This window comes from Anabrus simplex, chromosome 3 (assembly GCF_040414725.1).
Source record: "Anabrus simplex isolate iqAnaSimp1 chromosome 3, ASM4041472v1, whole genome shotgun sequence".
Lineage (NCBI taxonomy): Eukaryota > Metazoa > Arthropoda > Insecta > Orthoptera > Tettigoniidae > Anabrus > Anabrus simplex.
Window position 1 is genome coordinate 284313165 of NC_090267.1, and position 14852 is coordinate 284328016.

Genomic DNA, 14852 nt, shown 5'->3' on the forward strand with positions numbered 1-14852 from the left:
CACCATATCTGTGCCAAGAAATCCTACCACCAGGCCAGCCAGGAGTGTGTATGTGTATTGTGCAAGGAACAGTGTGATACATATCACGTAATGAAGTGCAAGAAGAGAACAGTCTCTCTGACTCAATTTTGCTCTGAACAAAGTTCTCCTTGAGTGAAATGTAATTTACTTGATGTAATATGCAAATTTTGCACATTGTGTGCAATAAAATTTATAATAATAATAATAATAATTTCAGCCATACATCGATAATAGAAACAGCATCAAAATGCACTGCACAGCCACTTGTAGCAAGAACAGCAGAAATCACATAGTATGACACAATGACTAATTATAATGTCCTAAAGATAGAATTACACAATGATATGTTGCCACTGGCAATGTAATGACAATTACATTTGTACTTCCAATGAGTATGTTCAAATAGTAGATGGAGAACACAAATACTATTACTGTACAAATACATATTATGATAATGTTATTGTTTTTATATTCTATTAATTACTTCAGTTTTCAGAGATGCTGGGGTGTCAGAATTGTCCTGCAGGAGTTCTTTAACTTACCAGTAAACCTTTCATGGGCAACATGATATTTGTTTTAATTCTGAACTGGAAAGAAACTAGCAAAGTATGTTTCAATGAGTTAATTTAAAATGTATGGAAAAAAAAATCATGAAACTTCAGACATACTGCATGGTTTTCTATCACCAGTACATGGAACAGAGAAGGAAAATACTGTATAGTTCTGGCAAAAGCTGTATTAATGCTAAAGTGCAGGTTACTTTTTCTGTAACATAATACAATGCTTTCTGCTTCAAATTATAATAAAAATAAACATTAGCCAAACAACGTAATGTTTTATCTTATAACGGAGCATACATTCCAGTAGTTACATTACACAGTCATTTTTACACGAGTGAGACACATCCACTGACCAGAATTCAAAATGTGATGACGAAGAATGAATGCTATTTTTTTTTTTTTTTTTGCTAGGAGCTTTACGTCGCACCGACACAGATAGGTCTTATGGCGACGATGGGATAGGAAAGGCCTAGGAGTTGGAAGGAAGTGGCCGTGGCCTTAATTAAGGTACAGCCCCAGCATTTGCCTGGTGTGAAAATGGGAAACCACGGAAAACCATAATCAGGGCTGCCAATAGTGGGATTCGAACCTACTATCTCCCGGATGCAAGCTCACAGCCGCGCGCCTCTACGCGCACGGCCAACTCGCCCGGTGAAGAATGAATGGATGAATGGTCATCGGCCTCTCATAATGCTACTTATAGCCAGTAAAGTAGAACCATGGTATTTGTCATGTTGCGGTAATGATCAAAAGTAGCCTACCCGCGGAATTCCACACATTATGGTACTACTCACAGGTAATGTAATACACAAAATATAAGCAGAGTAAATAGATGATGATGCAGGCAACGCAGTGGATCCGATCCGCAATGCCCTACATTCCCAGAAACTATCGTAAAACAATTGTATTACTGACCCAGGGACTGCTTTTAAAGCACAATGCTGAATCGACGATGCTTGTTGTCTAAAGGGGTCCAAATCCAGGTCATCGGCCCCTCATAATGCTACTTATCGCTGGTAAAGTAGAACCATGGTCTTTGTCACGTTGCGGTAATAATCGAACACACTATACTTTACTTTCACACTTTATTTCAATATCGCTTTTCATTATTTTATTTTTCACAAACAAAACAGCTATCTGTGCGATATTTTCCATAATGATAATAATATCATAGAAGTTCTTGTCACAGGCCGCCAGACAACTAACTCATTATTGAAGAGACAATGAGTTTCAACAGCAATAATGGTAAAGAGATGAATAGCTGGATCATAGCACCTCGTAGTCATCACGCTGGAAAAAAAAAAAAACCTTACATTAATACAAAAAATATAAGCAGAGTACATAGATGATGATGCTTGTTGTTTAAAGGGGCCTAACATCTAGGTCATCAGCCCCTAATGGTAAGAAATGAGATGAATGGCAATTTAAAAGTCCAAAATAATCCACTGACCAGAATTCAAAATGTGAGGATGAAGAATGAATGGATGAATACGAATTTAAAACAATCAGTGGATCAGTGGATCCGATCCGCAATGCCCTACATTCCCAGAAACTATCGTAAAACAATTGTATTACTGACCAAGGGACTGCTTCTAAAACACAATCCTGAATCGACGATGCTTGTTGTCTGATGGAGTCCAAATCCAGGTCATCGGCCCCTCATAATGCTACTTTTGCTAGTAAAGTAGAACCATAGTATTTGTCATGTTGCGGTAATAATCGAAAGTAGCCTGTTTGCGGTATTTCACACATTATGGTACTACTCACAGGTAGTGTAATACGCACATGGTGTTTCTCACATTGCGGCACCACTTACACGCAACGCAAACCTATGGTGTTCCTCAGATAGGTGTACTAATCACAGGGACTCGTACTATCCCGCGGTGTTCCTCACATAGTGGGTACTAATCACAGACAACGCCCAGACCCGTAGTGTTTCTCACATAATGGTACTAATTACAGGCAACATAAGCCCGTGGTGTTCCATGTGTAGCAGTACTAATCACGGGTACTGTAAACCTCATCCTGATTCACACTCTGTTGCTACTAATCACAAACCTACTGTGTACCTAACATAGTGGTACTACTCACAAGTAAAGGCGACCCATGGTGTTCCCTGCGTGATGGTACTAATTACAAGTAGTCTCATGGTTCTAATTCGATCATCCCTTGGTTTCCCCTTATGACAGGCAGGGGATACCATGGGTGTATTCTTTGTCTGCGTCCCCCAACACACAAAGGGAGCAGAGTAATGAATCTCTTTTATAAATTTAACTTGCAATCACTACATTCTAGTAATTGTTACATACCAATAATCAATATACATCCGATAGAAGGAGCAGCTGTAAAAAATTACTTGATGATAAAGATAACCTTTTCAGTTCTACTACAGCAGAACCAGTAGCTTCACCAATGCTGGATGAAGTAATTTCTTACCTCTCTTGTATTTCCAATCACATCAAACATATCCTACAATATCAACTACTGCTGGGGATGTTCTTAAAATTGAACACAGGTATTCTTTCAAGTCTCCCAGCAGAGCATCTTTTCAAGCCCCAGAGGTCAAGGCTTTGCGATGAGAATTTCATGAACAATTTATTTTGTACAGTAAATGGTAAAATATTTGAAATCCCAAAAGTCACTGAGAGAAAAATTATGGGAAAAATCATTTTGAAAGTATCAATCTACGCTAAAAAACAAACCCCACTCATTGCAAACTTTGGTATTAAAAAAAATTCAATAATGTCCTTTAAGACTGGTGTTCTGTGAAGTAATTGTAATTTTACTGATTACTTGTTGAAAAAGTAATTTGTAATTCTAATTGAGTAAATATTTCTTCAGCAACTATATAATTCAGCAGAGTTACATTTTCCTTGTACTTTTCCCGTAAGCTGCTATTAGTTAACAACATAATGGTTACCATTGCATTACTCTGTATCAAAAGTCTTAAAAGAACATCCATTGATATTTGGTCAACAATAACATTTCACTAGAAAATTTAATATGTTAGGTGAGTTAGAGAATAATGTACTGATATCAAATGTGCCATCAGTACTTTTCTATCACATATAGTTAACTACTTATCTTTATTTTACTGTTCACTCTGAGAAAATATGCACACATGAAGAATTAAGTAATTGCATCACTTCCTCTGTCCAACACACAGGACAGCCAAAAGTATTGAACAGCTTGAAACTACAAATTCCCGATATTCGGACTTCGAGTTAATTATTTTAAGGAGATAAAAACGCCTAACAACAGCCAAGGAATCTAGAATTCTCGTCACCAGTACTATCGTCCTTGTCATAATTCATCACTACTCTTTCATCACTAGGCATTTTGGTCACCTCCTCTTTTTCGTCATCTTTTCGGCACAATCTGCCATTAAGACCAAGTTGTCAGCATAGGCCTGACTGCTTACTACATTTCCACCTAACTGAATCCCTCCCTGCCATTTTATACCTTTCAGCAGATGATCCATGTAAACTGCAAACAGCAAAGATGAAAGATTACATCCTTGTCTAACCCCTGTAAGTACCCTGAACCAAGAACTCATTGGTTATATAGAAAGATTTTCAACAAAGATTTCAATCTCTCTTTCCAGTTCCCTAAAAAAAAAACCACTTGCAACAATTGTGAATGGTTCCAGAAACAATTGAAACATGCTGGAAATAAGTAGGAAAAGCAGAAAACTGTAAAAGTATGGGAAAATCACCATAGGGGAGGTGATGGCAGGTATAACTTTAAGAAAAAAAAGATAAAGAGAAATCAAAAATAGATGAAAGGAAGGGAACAATCACAATGGACCTCCAGAATGTCTTCCTACACCCTGCCTATCAAATGGTCAATCTTTTTATTTGTGCAAGCTTTGGACAATGAATTTGACTATCCATGTTGCCACTTCAAATGATGGCTGTTGTATGCATGCTGTGGGATGAAACAATTGCAGGGAGAGGAAGTAATGAAATAGCATCTACTTTATTGAAGTGGATTCAGTGTAATTTGTCAGATCAAACTCAGGTGTTAACAGTGTGGTCTGATAACTGTGTTGGTCAAAACAGACACATTCAAAGTTTTCTCATGCAAAACTGGCTTCTGACACAGCTCCCACAACTTCAAGAGTTCGAGCATAAATTTCTTCTGAAATCTCACACACAAACACAAACACACACACGCACGCGCGCGCACACACACACACAGAAATGGACAGCATTGATTCAACCACTAAAAGGAGAAAGTCAAAACTCACCAACTTGGAGACTGCTGTACCATGTGATTCGGCTCAGTTCCTCAGAACAGACTAGAATCCGCTAGTAGTCTATGAAATGCAATGTAGCAATTTCAAAAATTTCATATCTTTAACTGAAAAATCTGGATCACCTTTCACAAATCTCGAGAAATCTACAACAGGTGAAAGGTTTCTTATCTAAAAGGTTGTATGGCTTAACCTGTTGACGAGTGCATGTAAGGACAGTCAATAGAGTGTGCATGGCATTTGCCATTTGGTCCCACATGAGGGAGCACGGCATTTGTCGTTTTAGGCTAGTGCTAAGAACTTAATTATTTACTGATGTAATATAACATCTGGCGGCGTTTTAAGAAACTTTTTCAGTTACTCGAATAGTGTTGCTGTACAAATCCTAGTTCTGTATGGTGGTGGTCTCTGATGGAAATGCATATACTCCCTACATTTTAAGAGTTTTGGCACGCCATTAGCCGACAGGTTACAGCAGTGTTGCGATTGCTGCCGATGTGGACTGTTGTTTGTGCTCTTTGTAGCTATACATATTATTGGTTTTAGTACATATAACTTGAATCACTCTTCCCTTGTAAATTACAAATGATGCTATGGAGTTTCTGGACACAAGGCTATTATAGATGAACTAAATAGAGAGATTAGTGATAGTGATATATTAGGTTCTGATGAAGAATCTATGAATAGTGACGATGAAAATGATCTTACAGTGCTTTTTGACGACTTTTCACCTTCTGATGTAAGTACACCAAGACCACCTAATAATGAAAACAATGAACAAAATTCAGACAGCCTTCCTGCCAACCCGTTACAAACCGTCGACTCACAGCAATGCCCTATGTGTTAATGGGAACATAATGGTGATTATCAGCCCTGTAATTTACCTTTTGACTCTTCAAAATCAGACATTATTATTACAGATGAGATGGTTGGCAATGAGTGGAATGAGGTTGATGCCTTTTATAACTTTTTAGATTACGACTTGGTAAATAATATTGCTTCAGAAACAAATAAGTACTACAAGGAAACTGCTAATAATGTATGTACTGAGTATTCTACACTAAGCCAATGGGTTGTCACCACTCCTGATGAGATGTTTTGTTTTTTCACAACTTCAGTGCTTATGGCTCACGTGAAAAAAAATAGTCTGAAGCAATACTGGTCTACGGATCCACTCACAGAAACACCTATTTTTTCAAAATTACTTTCCCAAGAGAGATATCTAAATTTAAAAAGAATGCTTCATTTTGATGACAACTCTCTGATAAGGGGGCGATGACAGGCTTTATAAAATACGAACTGTGATTGAAACATTGAGGGAAAAGTTCTCCTCTGCACTAAATCCTTTTCAAAATTTAGTTATGGATGAAAGCTTGATGCTGTGGAATGGCCGACTTTCTTTTCGGCAATACCTTCCCAATAAAAGGAAACAATCTGGAATAAAATCATTTGTTCTTTGTAACTATCAAACTGGAATGGTAACAGATTTTATAGTATACACAGGGAAAGGCACAATTGTTGACACTGACCAAAGTAATCGGAGTGGCCTTTCATCAAAGGTAATTATAATTCTAATGCAACCATACCTGGATAGAAATCACATACTATTTACGAATAACTGGTATTCAAGCCCCAATTTGTTCTCTTGGCTGTACAATAGAGGTACTGGAGCATGTGGAACGGCAAATGCCGGAAGAAAAAATGTACCACATACCTGCCAACTTTACAAAACCAAAAATCAGGAGATTTTGATATAAAAATCTGGAGAAATCAGGAGATACAATAGTCAAAACTGCTTGCGCATTACAGTACTATGATATATTAATAACACCTATTGTCTCAAAGCCCGACTGTTGCTATACGAGGCTACAAGGCTAAAAATTACACATCTCTATTCCCTCACAGGAAGTATGTGAATGAGATGATCTGTCTCTGATAAGCCTTGCGAAAGTAGTTTGAATTCATGCTCCACATGTGTGAATCAGTCATGCCATTACTTAGCAAATGCATAGATTAATATATTGCATCAAGCGTCCGTGCGATTATGCGAAGCGCAATGCTATTTGTATCAAATAACTAGCTGATGTACCCATGCTTTGCTACGCAATTCTCAGAAAGACTGTCCTTATAGTTTTTCCACCTGAACTCAACAGTCAATATAGGTCATTACAATGATGTCAGTATGAATGTTGCGATTAAAAGCAATGCAGTCATATGAAATATTCACTAAAAAGAAAAACAGCACATTTTCTCCCTTTTAACGAAAAGTACACGGTGTCAATCTAACAGTTCAAAGTTCCAGAGCTAGAATGACCAGGCCGCAAACAACCGCGAACACTCCTGGGTAATTATTCCATTTAAGTGTGCAAATTGCTCATTCCAATCACTGCCTCAGAGTAGGGATCGAATAGCTGGAATACTATGATGATCCAGTGTGTTACAAACGAGTAGTATCAGAAAATTTATGAACCAGAGGAATGGCATGCTAAAGAAGAGAGATCTCTAACTCCCCAGCTACTTCCCGCCAAACAAGTAGGCAGGCTGTTATACTCGATAAGTACCTACGCAGCAGTAATCCATCTATTGGAGATAAATGGCAGCAGAATACACAAAGTACATCACAACAAACAATGGTCAATGTAATGTTATTGTTGGTTAATTTTATGAGCTTTCTTTATTGCAGGCCTTCACATTAGTTTTCTTCCGACTTTGTGATATTAGAGCATCTAATGTAATGTGAGTAGTCCTTTCTTTCATGTCTCCCTTTTGTGTTATTATTCAAGCAATCGTTCCTTCATGACTTTTTTCTCGTTCTTCACAATTTAATTACCATCACCAATATTATTATAGTCGGTACAGTAAAACTGAATAAGATGTAAATAATCAGAAATTGTATTCTCTATAACTTTTGTTATGTAGTACTTTTCGATAGGACCAATAATATAGGTAATTAAAAATTAAATTATTGGCACCTTCCCCTAAACTACCATTTTGAACAGGGTGAATAAAATTATTTACAGTGTATATTGTAGTTCCTTATTCCCCGACTTTACATATCTATTTTCATTAAATTCTGTTCACCCATTTTCCGTACCTCGGCGCTGATATGGACTTAGCAACAAAAATCCAAAATCTTTGTCACAGCAACACAGATAGGTCTTATGGCGACGATGGGACAGGAAAACTCTAGGAGTGGGAAGGAAGCGCCCGTGACCTTAATTAAGGTACAGCCCCAGCATTTGACTGGCATGAAAATGGGAAACCACGGAAAACCATCTACAGGGTTGCCGACAGTGGGGTTCGAACCCACTATCTTCCGAATACTGGATGCACTTAAGCGGCTGCAGCTATCGACCTTGGTTAAAAATACAAATTCATTAATATCTCTGTTATCATAGCCGGTACGGTAAAAATGTATAAGACATAAATGATAGAAAATTTAATAATATAAAACTTTAGTTATGTAGTATTTATCAATAGGGCCAATAATAACAAATATTTGAGAATTAAATTTTAGGCCTTCCTTAAACTACCACTTCACTCAACGTGAATAGAAATTATTAATGGCCTAGATTGTAGCGACTTATACTCTGACTTCATATACCGATTTTCATTATTCTCTTCAGCCATTTCCTCGTGATGAGCATGCGTGCGTACATACATACATACATACATACATACATACATACATACATACATACATACATACATAGAGACAGACAGAAGTTACGGAAAATTAAAACGTGCATTTGACCCTGTTACTGTGGTCACGACTACATGTGAGATTTGTGATGGACAAAGCGGAGGCGGGACAGGTTTTTCTCCAGGTACTCCGGTTTTCCCTGTCATCTTTCATTCCAGCAACACTCTCCCTTCTCATTTCATAGCATCTATTAGTCATAATTAAATCACTTTGGGAGTGCCGACCCCATCGTACCAATAGCCTATATCTGATTCATTCTTACATCCCTGACCCAGTCAATGACTGGAAAAAACAGGTTGTAGGTTTTCATTTTCACTGTGATCATGACCGGTACAGAAATACCATTCTTTTTAAATTCTGAGCAATGTGCAAAACTCTTATTTTATTTATATTGAGATAAATTAAAATTACTGTAGTCAGAATTCTCTCCAAATGGCTTCTAAAAATCTCTAGAAAAGTCACTAGTCATTATAATTGAAATTCTGTCACTAAATTACTAAAAAAGACTCCATGTCTAGTGACTAGCCTCTAGAATCGACTTGACTGATGTGAACGAACACGAACATAACACGTGAGAACGAGAGATTGACAATCGACATGCGCATCGGTTTCTATAAACATAGCACATTCATGCACATTTATTTCTCACATTAATAAACATCGATATTTCATTTGAAAGCGGCCAATGAGCAAAGGACTTCCGATCACTGGCACAGAAAAGCTGAAATGGTGGGATTTGAAAACAAATGTTTGAAGTTCACCAAAAAATAAGATAAAATTGGGAGAAATTATAAAATAATCGGGAGGCGGGAAAAACTATCGAAAATCCGGAGTCTCCTGCCTAAATCAGGAAAGTTGGTAGGTATGGTACCATGTCTCCCAAACAAAAAAACAAAAAAAGAAAAGAAAAAGGGAGAAGTCGTAGCTCGGCACAACGATAAAATGCTAGTAGTAAGATGGTGTGATAAAAGGCCAGTGACAATGTTGTCCACTGTTGACACAAGCGAAATAACTACTGTCAACACCAAGTCAGTTGAAAATAAGCTAAAGCCAAAATCTGTGACAAATTATAATGCAAATATGGGACCAGTAGACAAATGTGATATGATGGTCTCATTCAGTGATTCGACAAGAAAAACTATAAAGTGGTTCACTAAACTTTTTTTTTCATTTTCTAGACATTTGTGTTTTGAATGCCTTTTTCATGTACAAAGAATATCAAAAGAAATCCAACTCTAATGTAAAATTGCACATAATGGATTTCAGAATAAACCTAATTTGACAACTGCTTGCAAAACACTTTACTGCTAAAAACAATGGAAGGAATGTTGCACGCCTGATTGGAGGTGGGACACAACATCCATTACGCCTCGAAGGTCGCAATTTTATGAGGCCACTTCCATAAAGTGAATCAAAGAAGTGTAAACTTCTCAGGCAATGCTACGTCTGCAAACACACTACCCGATCATGACAGAAGAGGAAAGAAACAAGCTACGAGTGTTCTACATGTGAGGTCGCGCTCAGCATACATCCTTGCTTTGAACTGTATCATACACTAAAAAAGTTTTGAAATGGCAGTGTTTTCAGGGTTTTCTCGATTCCAAAATGTCTTTTCATGGGTTTCTAAGTTTTGGAATGACAATGTTTTCAGTGTTTTCTCGATCCAAAATTTCTTTTCATGTGTTCCTAAGTAGTAATAAATAAGTTTATTGCAATTTAAAAAAATTATTGTACAGAGGTGGTTCACCGGTCAACTACGCACTTGGATGCGGCCAGCATTATTGCACGGCATATGCCGCGCGCACTTGTCAACAGGTTAACGGTTGAAATGGCACATCTGGATACTGCCTACAAGACATCCTTCTCCAATATCTGTTTTCAAAAAATTGATATCAAAAGGTATCGTAGAAATGCTCTCCCGCTATCAAAGGAAATTCCGATCATCGAAACAGAACCAAACCCATTAGTTCAGTAAAATATACGGACCTGCAAACGTTAACTCAGTGGATTCCATGGCAGTACAGTGCATTTTACAGTGATTTCGCTCATGGAAATATAGAAGATGATGAATAACCTACAGATGAGTGATACTTCTACAGATATAAATTGAAATTTTCTGGAGAAAATTTCATTTGGGAAAAAGTAATTAGCTTACATGGAACTTTAGTCACAAACACAATGTGTTAAAAATATATATATAATAAAAAATAAATAAAAAAGATATTAATGTGATAAATATTATAAAGTTCTGTGTGTGTTATATTATATATTCCTGCTCATTTAGCTACAGAATAGATATAAATTGATATTATAAACAATTTTTTTACTAATAAATTACTTTTAGAGCATCCATAAGTTTAATAAGGAATTAAGAAAAGGAAAGAAATGTATGTCCATTTTCACGCTTTTCTGAAGAAAATTAAGATTGGTATTTGTGAATATGTATTTAATTAACATCTACATAAATATATGATATGCAGAATAAATATATAAAATGTTTACAATTCTACTGCATTTGTATAACAAGCAATTGGCATAAATGTACAGCCAGTTACTGTTTTTAGCTTATCCGGTAAAATTAACAAATTGGACATTAGCCCATTTGCTTCTCAGATATGAATTTGTATTCTTTTACTGATACATCACAGCAGAAACTGAAAAATTTATAATTGAAAATGTCCAGATATGTCTGATGGTTCAGAGATAACTGAGAAAGTTATCTTCTTCTTCTTTTTTTAACAACTTGCTTTACGTAGCACGGACACTGATAGGTTTTATGGCAACTCCTAAAGAAGCTGAGCAGAGATCCAACCATGAGTAACACACATTCTTCTGTTACAGCCAATCAGATTGCCCACCAACTTCTCCTGAATGGCAAAATAAAACAAGAAGCTAAAACCCGGAAAGCTACGTTGAAGGTACCTGCAGGCAGGGATGAAATAACATCTGAGCTCATGCAACATTTCAATTTCACTGAGTTGGAAAATGCAATAATCAAGTGCAAATCAGGTAAAGCTGCGGGTTTGGATGATATGTGAGTTGAGCAAATAAAGAACTTTGGAAGAAACATGAAAGAATGGTTGCTACAGTTTTATAATAACTGCCTACAGATGTCCAAGATTGTGGAGCAAAGTACGTGTAATTGCTGTTCTAAAGCCTGGAAAGGACAGCAGAGACCCCAGGAACTACAGACCAATATCTCTCATGTACCACCTATATAAGATTTTCGAAAGGATGATACTCAACAGACTCATCCAGACTATCAACAAAAACCTCATTCCACAACAGCCAGGCTTTAGACCAGGCAAGAATGCTGTTGCACAAGTTCTCAACCTCACGCAGTACACTGAGGATGGTTTTGAAAATCGACAAATTACGGGGGTAGCTTTCATTGATCTCAGTGCTGCATATGATACAGTGAAACAGTATACTGCTTCAGAAGATCTTTACACTCACGAAAGATTCAAAACTTACCAGATTGATGTCAAACTTTTTGCAGAACCGCAGGTTTCTTGTTGACTTTCAAGGACCAAGAAGCAGATGGAGATCACAGAAAAATGGATTGCCCCAAGGAAGCGTACTGGCTCCATTGCTATTTAATATTTATATCAAGGACCATCCACTCCCTAACAAAACAAGAAGTTTAATATATGCAGACGACCTTGCACTACCCTGCCAGTGTGCAACTTTTGAAGAGGTAGAACTCACTCTTGACGGCGCTCTGAAGGAATTAGGCACATATTACAAGGCTAACCACCTAAAGCTGAATCCGTCAAAACCTCTGCTTTGTGCTTTCCACCTCAAAAACAGAGAGTCATCAAGGAAATTACATGTCTCCTGGAATGGAACCCTCTTGGAACATTCTTTCACCCCAAAGTACCTAGGGGTAACGCTGGACCGCTCTCTCACTTTCAGAAAACACTGTTTCAACATCAAACATAAAGTCAGTGCCAGAAACAACATCCTGAGGAAGCTGAGAGGTACAAACTGGGGTGCAAAGGGACAAGTTCTTAGAACCACTGCATTGGATCTGTGTTACTCTGCTGCAGAATACGCATCCCTGTGTCGTATAGATCATCCCACTCCAAGACTGTGGACCCTGCCCTGAATGAAGCTTGTAGATTACTCACAGGATGCCTGAAACCTACCCCTGTTGAGAAGCTACACTGTCTTGCTGGCATTGCACCTCCAAGTATTCGTCGAGAAATCACTGCTGATCAAGAACGACTTTTAAGATTGAGAACGTTGAAGCTCACCCGCTGTTTGGTCATCATCAATCTCAATCTAGGCTGAAACCCAGGAAAAGTTTTCTCCAGACATCAAAGCCCTTGAAAGGACCACCAGATAACGCAAGACTTTCCTTGTGGAAATCTAAGCAGCAAGAATGGATGGAGCCGCGTGAACATCTTCCAGCTGGTTACAATGAAGACTGGAGTGTTTGGAGGTCCCTTAACCGATTAAGAACTGGTGTCGGCAGGGCTAAGTCATCACTTAAGTTATGGGGCTACACATCAGAGGACAGCAAGTGCGACTGCGGTGAAGAACAAACAGTAATCCACATGTATAAATGTCCTCTCTGCCCATTTTCATGTTCAGAGCAAGATTTAATGCTTGCTGATGACAATGCCATAGGTGTGGCTCAGTTTTGGAAAAACACCATCTAGATGTATAGTAAATTTGGTCAATTTTCCTTTGTTTGTCCATTTTTGTAAGTTTTGTAAGTCTAATTATCACTTTATTTTAACTGTATGATTAAGTATGCTTCTGACACGAGTAAATAAATAATAAATGGCAATGATGGGATAGGAAAGGCCTGGGAGTGGGAAGGAACCAGCCCTGTCCTTATTTAAGGTACAGCCCCAGCATTTGCCTGGTGAGAAAATGGGAGAGCATGGAAAACCATCTTCAGGGCTGACGGCAGTGGAGCTCAAACCCACTATCTCCTGGATGCAAGCTCACAGTTGCGCGACCCTAACCGCACAGCCATCTCGCCCAGTGTTATCTTCTTCTTTGTATTGTATCGTATTGTTCAACTATCCTTTTTTTTTCTCTCTCTTTTGTGATGAATGTAAACTTTTCAGTCTCGCAATATCTTGGTGTAGTCTAATTATTTCTTGTTGAAGTAACTGCAAAACATGATAAAATGATGAATGAGACTTCCCCCATAAAAAGTTTAGTCTCCTATGTCACACTTCATGCATGCTAATAGTTCGAGGTAGATTATCTCTACGCCTAACATTGCAGTCCCACGTGATGGAGAAAACATAGGCTGTTGTCAGCCTCCTCTGTGTTTACATCTCCTCAGGTAGTAATCTTCCACATAGTCAAAGACTGAAATCAAATCTTCCAAGGCAGTTACTTGCAGTTCATCAAATGCAAAAACTACATTTGCTTCAGGGAGAAATACAAAGGTGAAATTGGGCTCTGAAATCAGAACTTTTATTCCAAATATTGCTCTAAAACTCCCTCAGCCTGTAGTCTCTTCCAGAATGCTTGACCTAGGTGATATAAACATCCTGCTAAATGGACTCTGGGAAACACATCTACAACCAGGTTCATTACGGCTGCTTCATAATCTGTCACAACAAAATGCAGGTTGCAGCTTGGTGATTCTAATGTTCCTGAACGTTTTATTTAGTATGTTAGGGAATGTTTTGTATGCTTGTTTAGTTTTCCTCTTAAGCTCTGTTACTGTTGGTAGCCATTGCCCACGGTCTAATACGTGAATGGTATAGAGTTGAGTGAGGACTTTCAGAGCTCATTTAAAGGTACCATTCATTAACCAGAAAGCAGATTTTTGCAGCATTTTCAGCTGAGTGAGTGTCTGTTGCAAACATAGCAATTTATTCATTGATTGGAATTCAAAATATTAAAATCAGAGAAGAGCTAAATATAGAACCGTTAGTACAGAACATACAGAAAGCAAGACTGAGATGGTTCGGACATGTAAAAAGAATGGGAAAGAGACCAGTTGGAAGACCGAGAAGGTGGATGGATCAGATTTGGAAGGACATTAGAGGAGCTGGATTGGATGTGGCGGAAGTAATGGAGCAGGAAAAGTAGGACAGAAAGGAGTGGAGGAGGCTTGTTAACCACACCTGGGCGACTGGAGTAGGACATTAATGATGATGTTGTTACATCATACTGTAAAAGCCATCAATCTCCATCTAGAGTTATTTTAAACCTACCATCTATTCCCACTAATTCATCTGTATTCAAGCATTCGGGTGGTAAATTTTGTCTACGTACCTTCCTTAGAGTTCTCTTTTAAGTTCCTTTATTGGGCAGGTTCATGCTTCATTGGATACTCCAC

General features: G+C 37.9%; 1 protein-coding gene across 2 annotated transcripts in view; it reads right to left on the bottom strand.

The window, feature by feature from the left end:
• Positions 1-1649: 1649 nt before the first annotated feature.
• The window catches only part of LOC136866265 (U3 small nucleolar ribonucleoprotein protein IMP3), a 68644-nt gene continuing 55441 nt past the window's right edge, over positions 1650-14852 (bottom strand). For both annotated transcript variants that reach the window (XM_067143074.2, XM_067143073.2), the window contains one exon: positions 1650-1871. In XM_067143074.2, the coding sequence (XP_066999175.1) occupies positions 1848-1871 (24 nt within the window). In that variant the 3' untranslated portion in view covers positions 1650-1847. The remainder of the gene's footprint in view (positions 1872-14852) is intronic.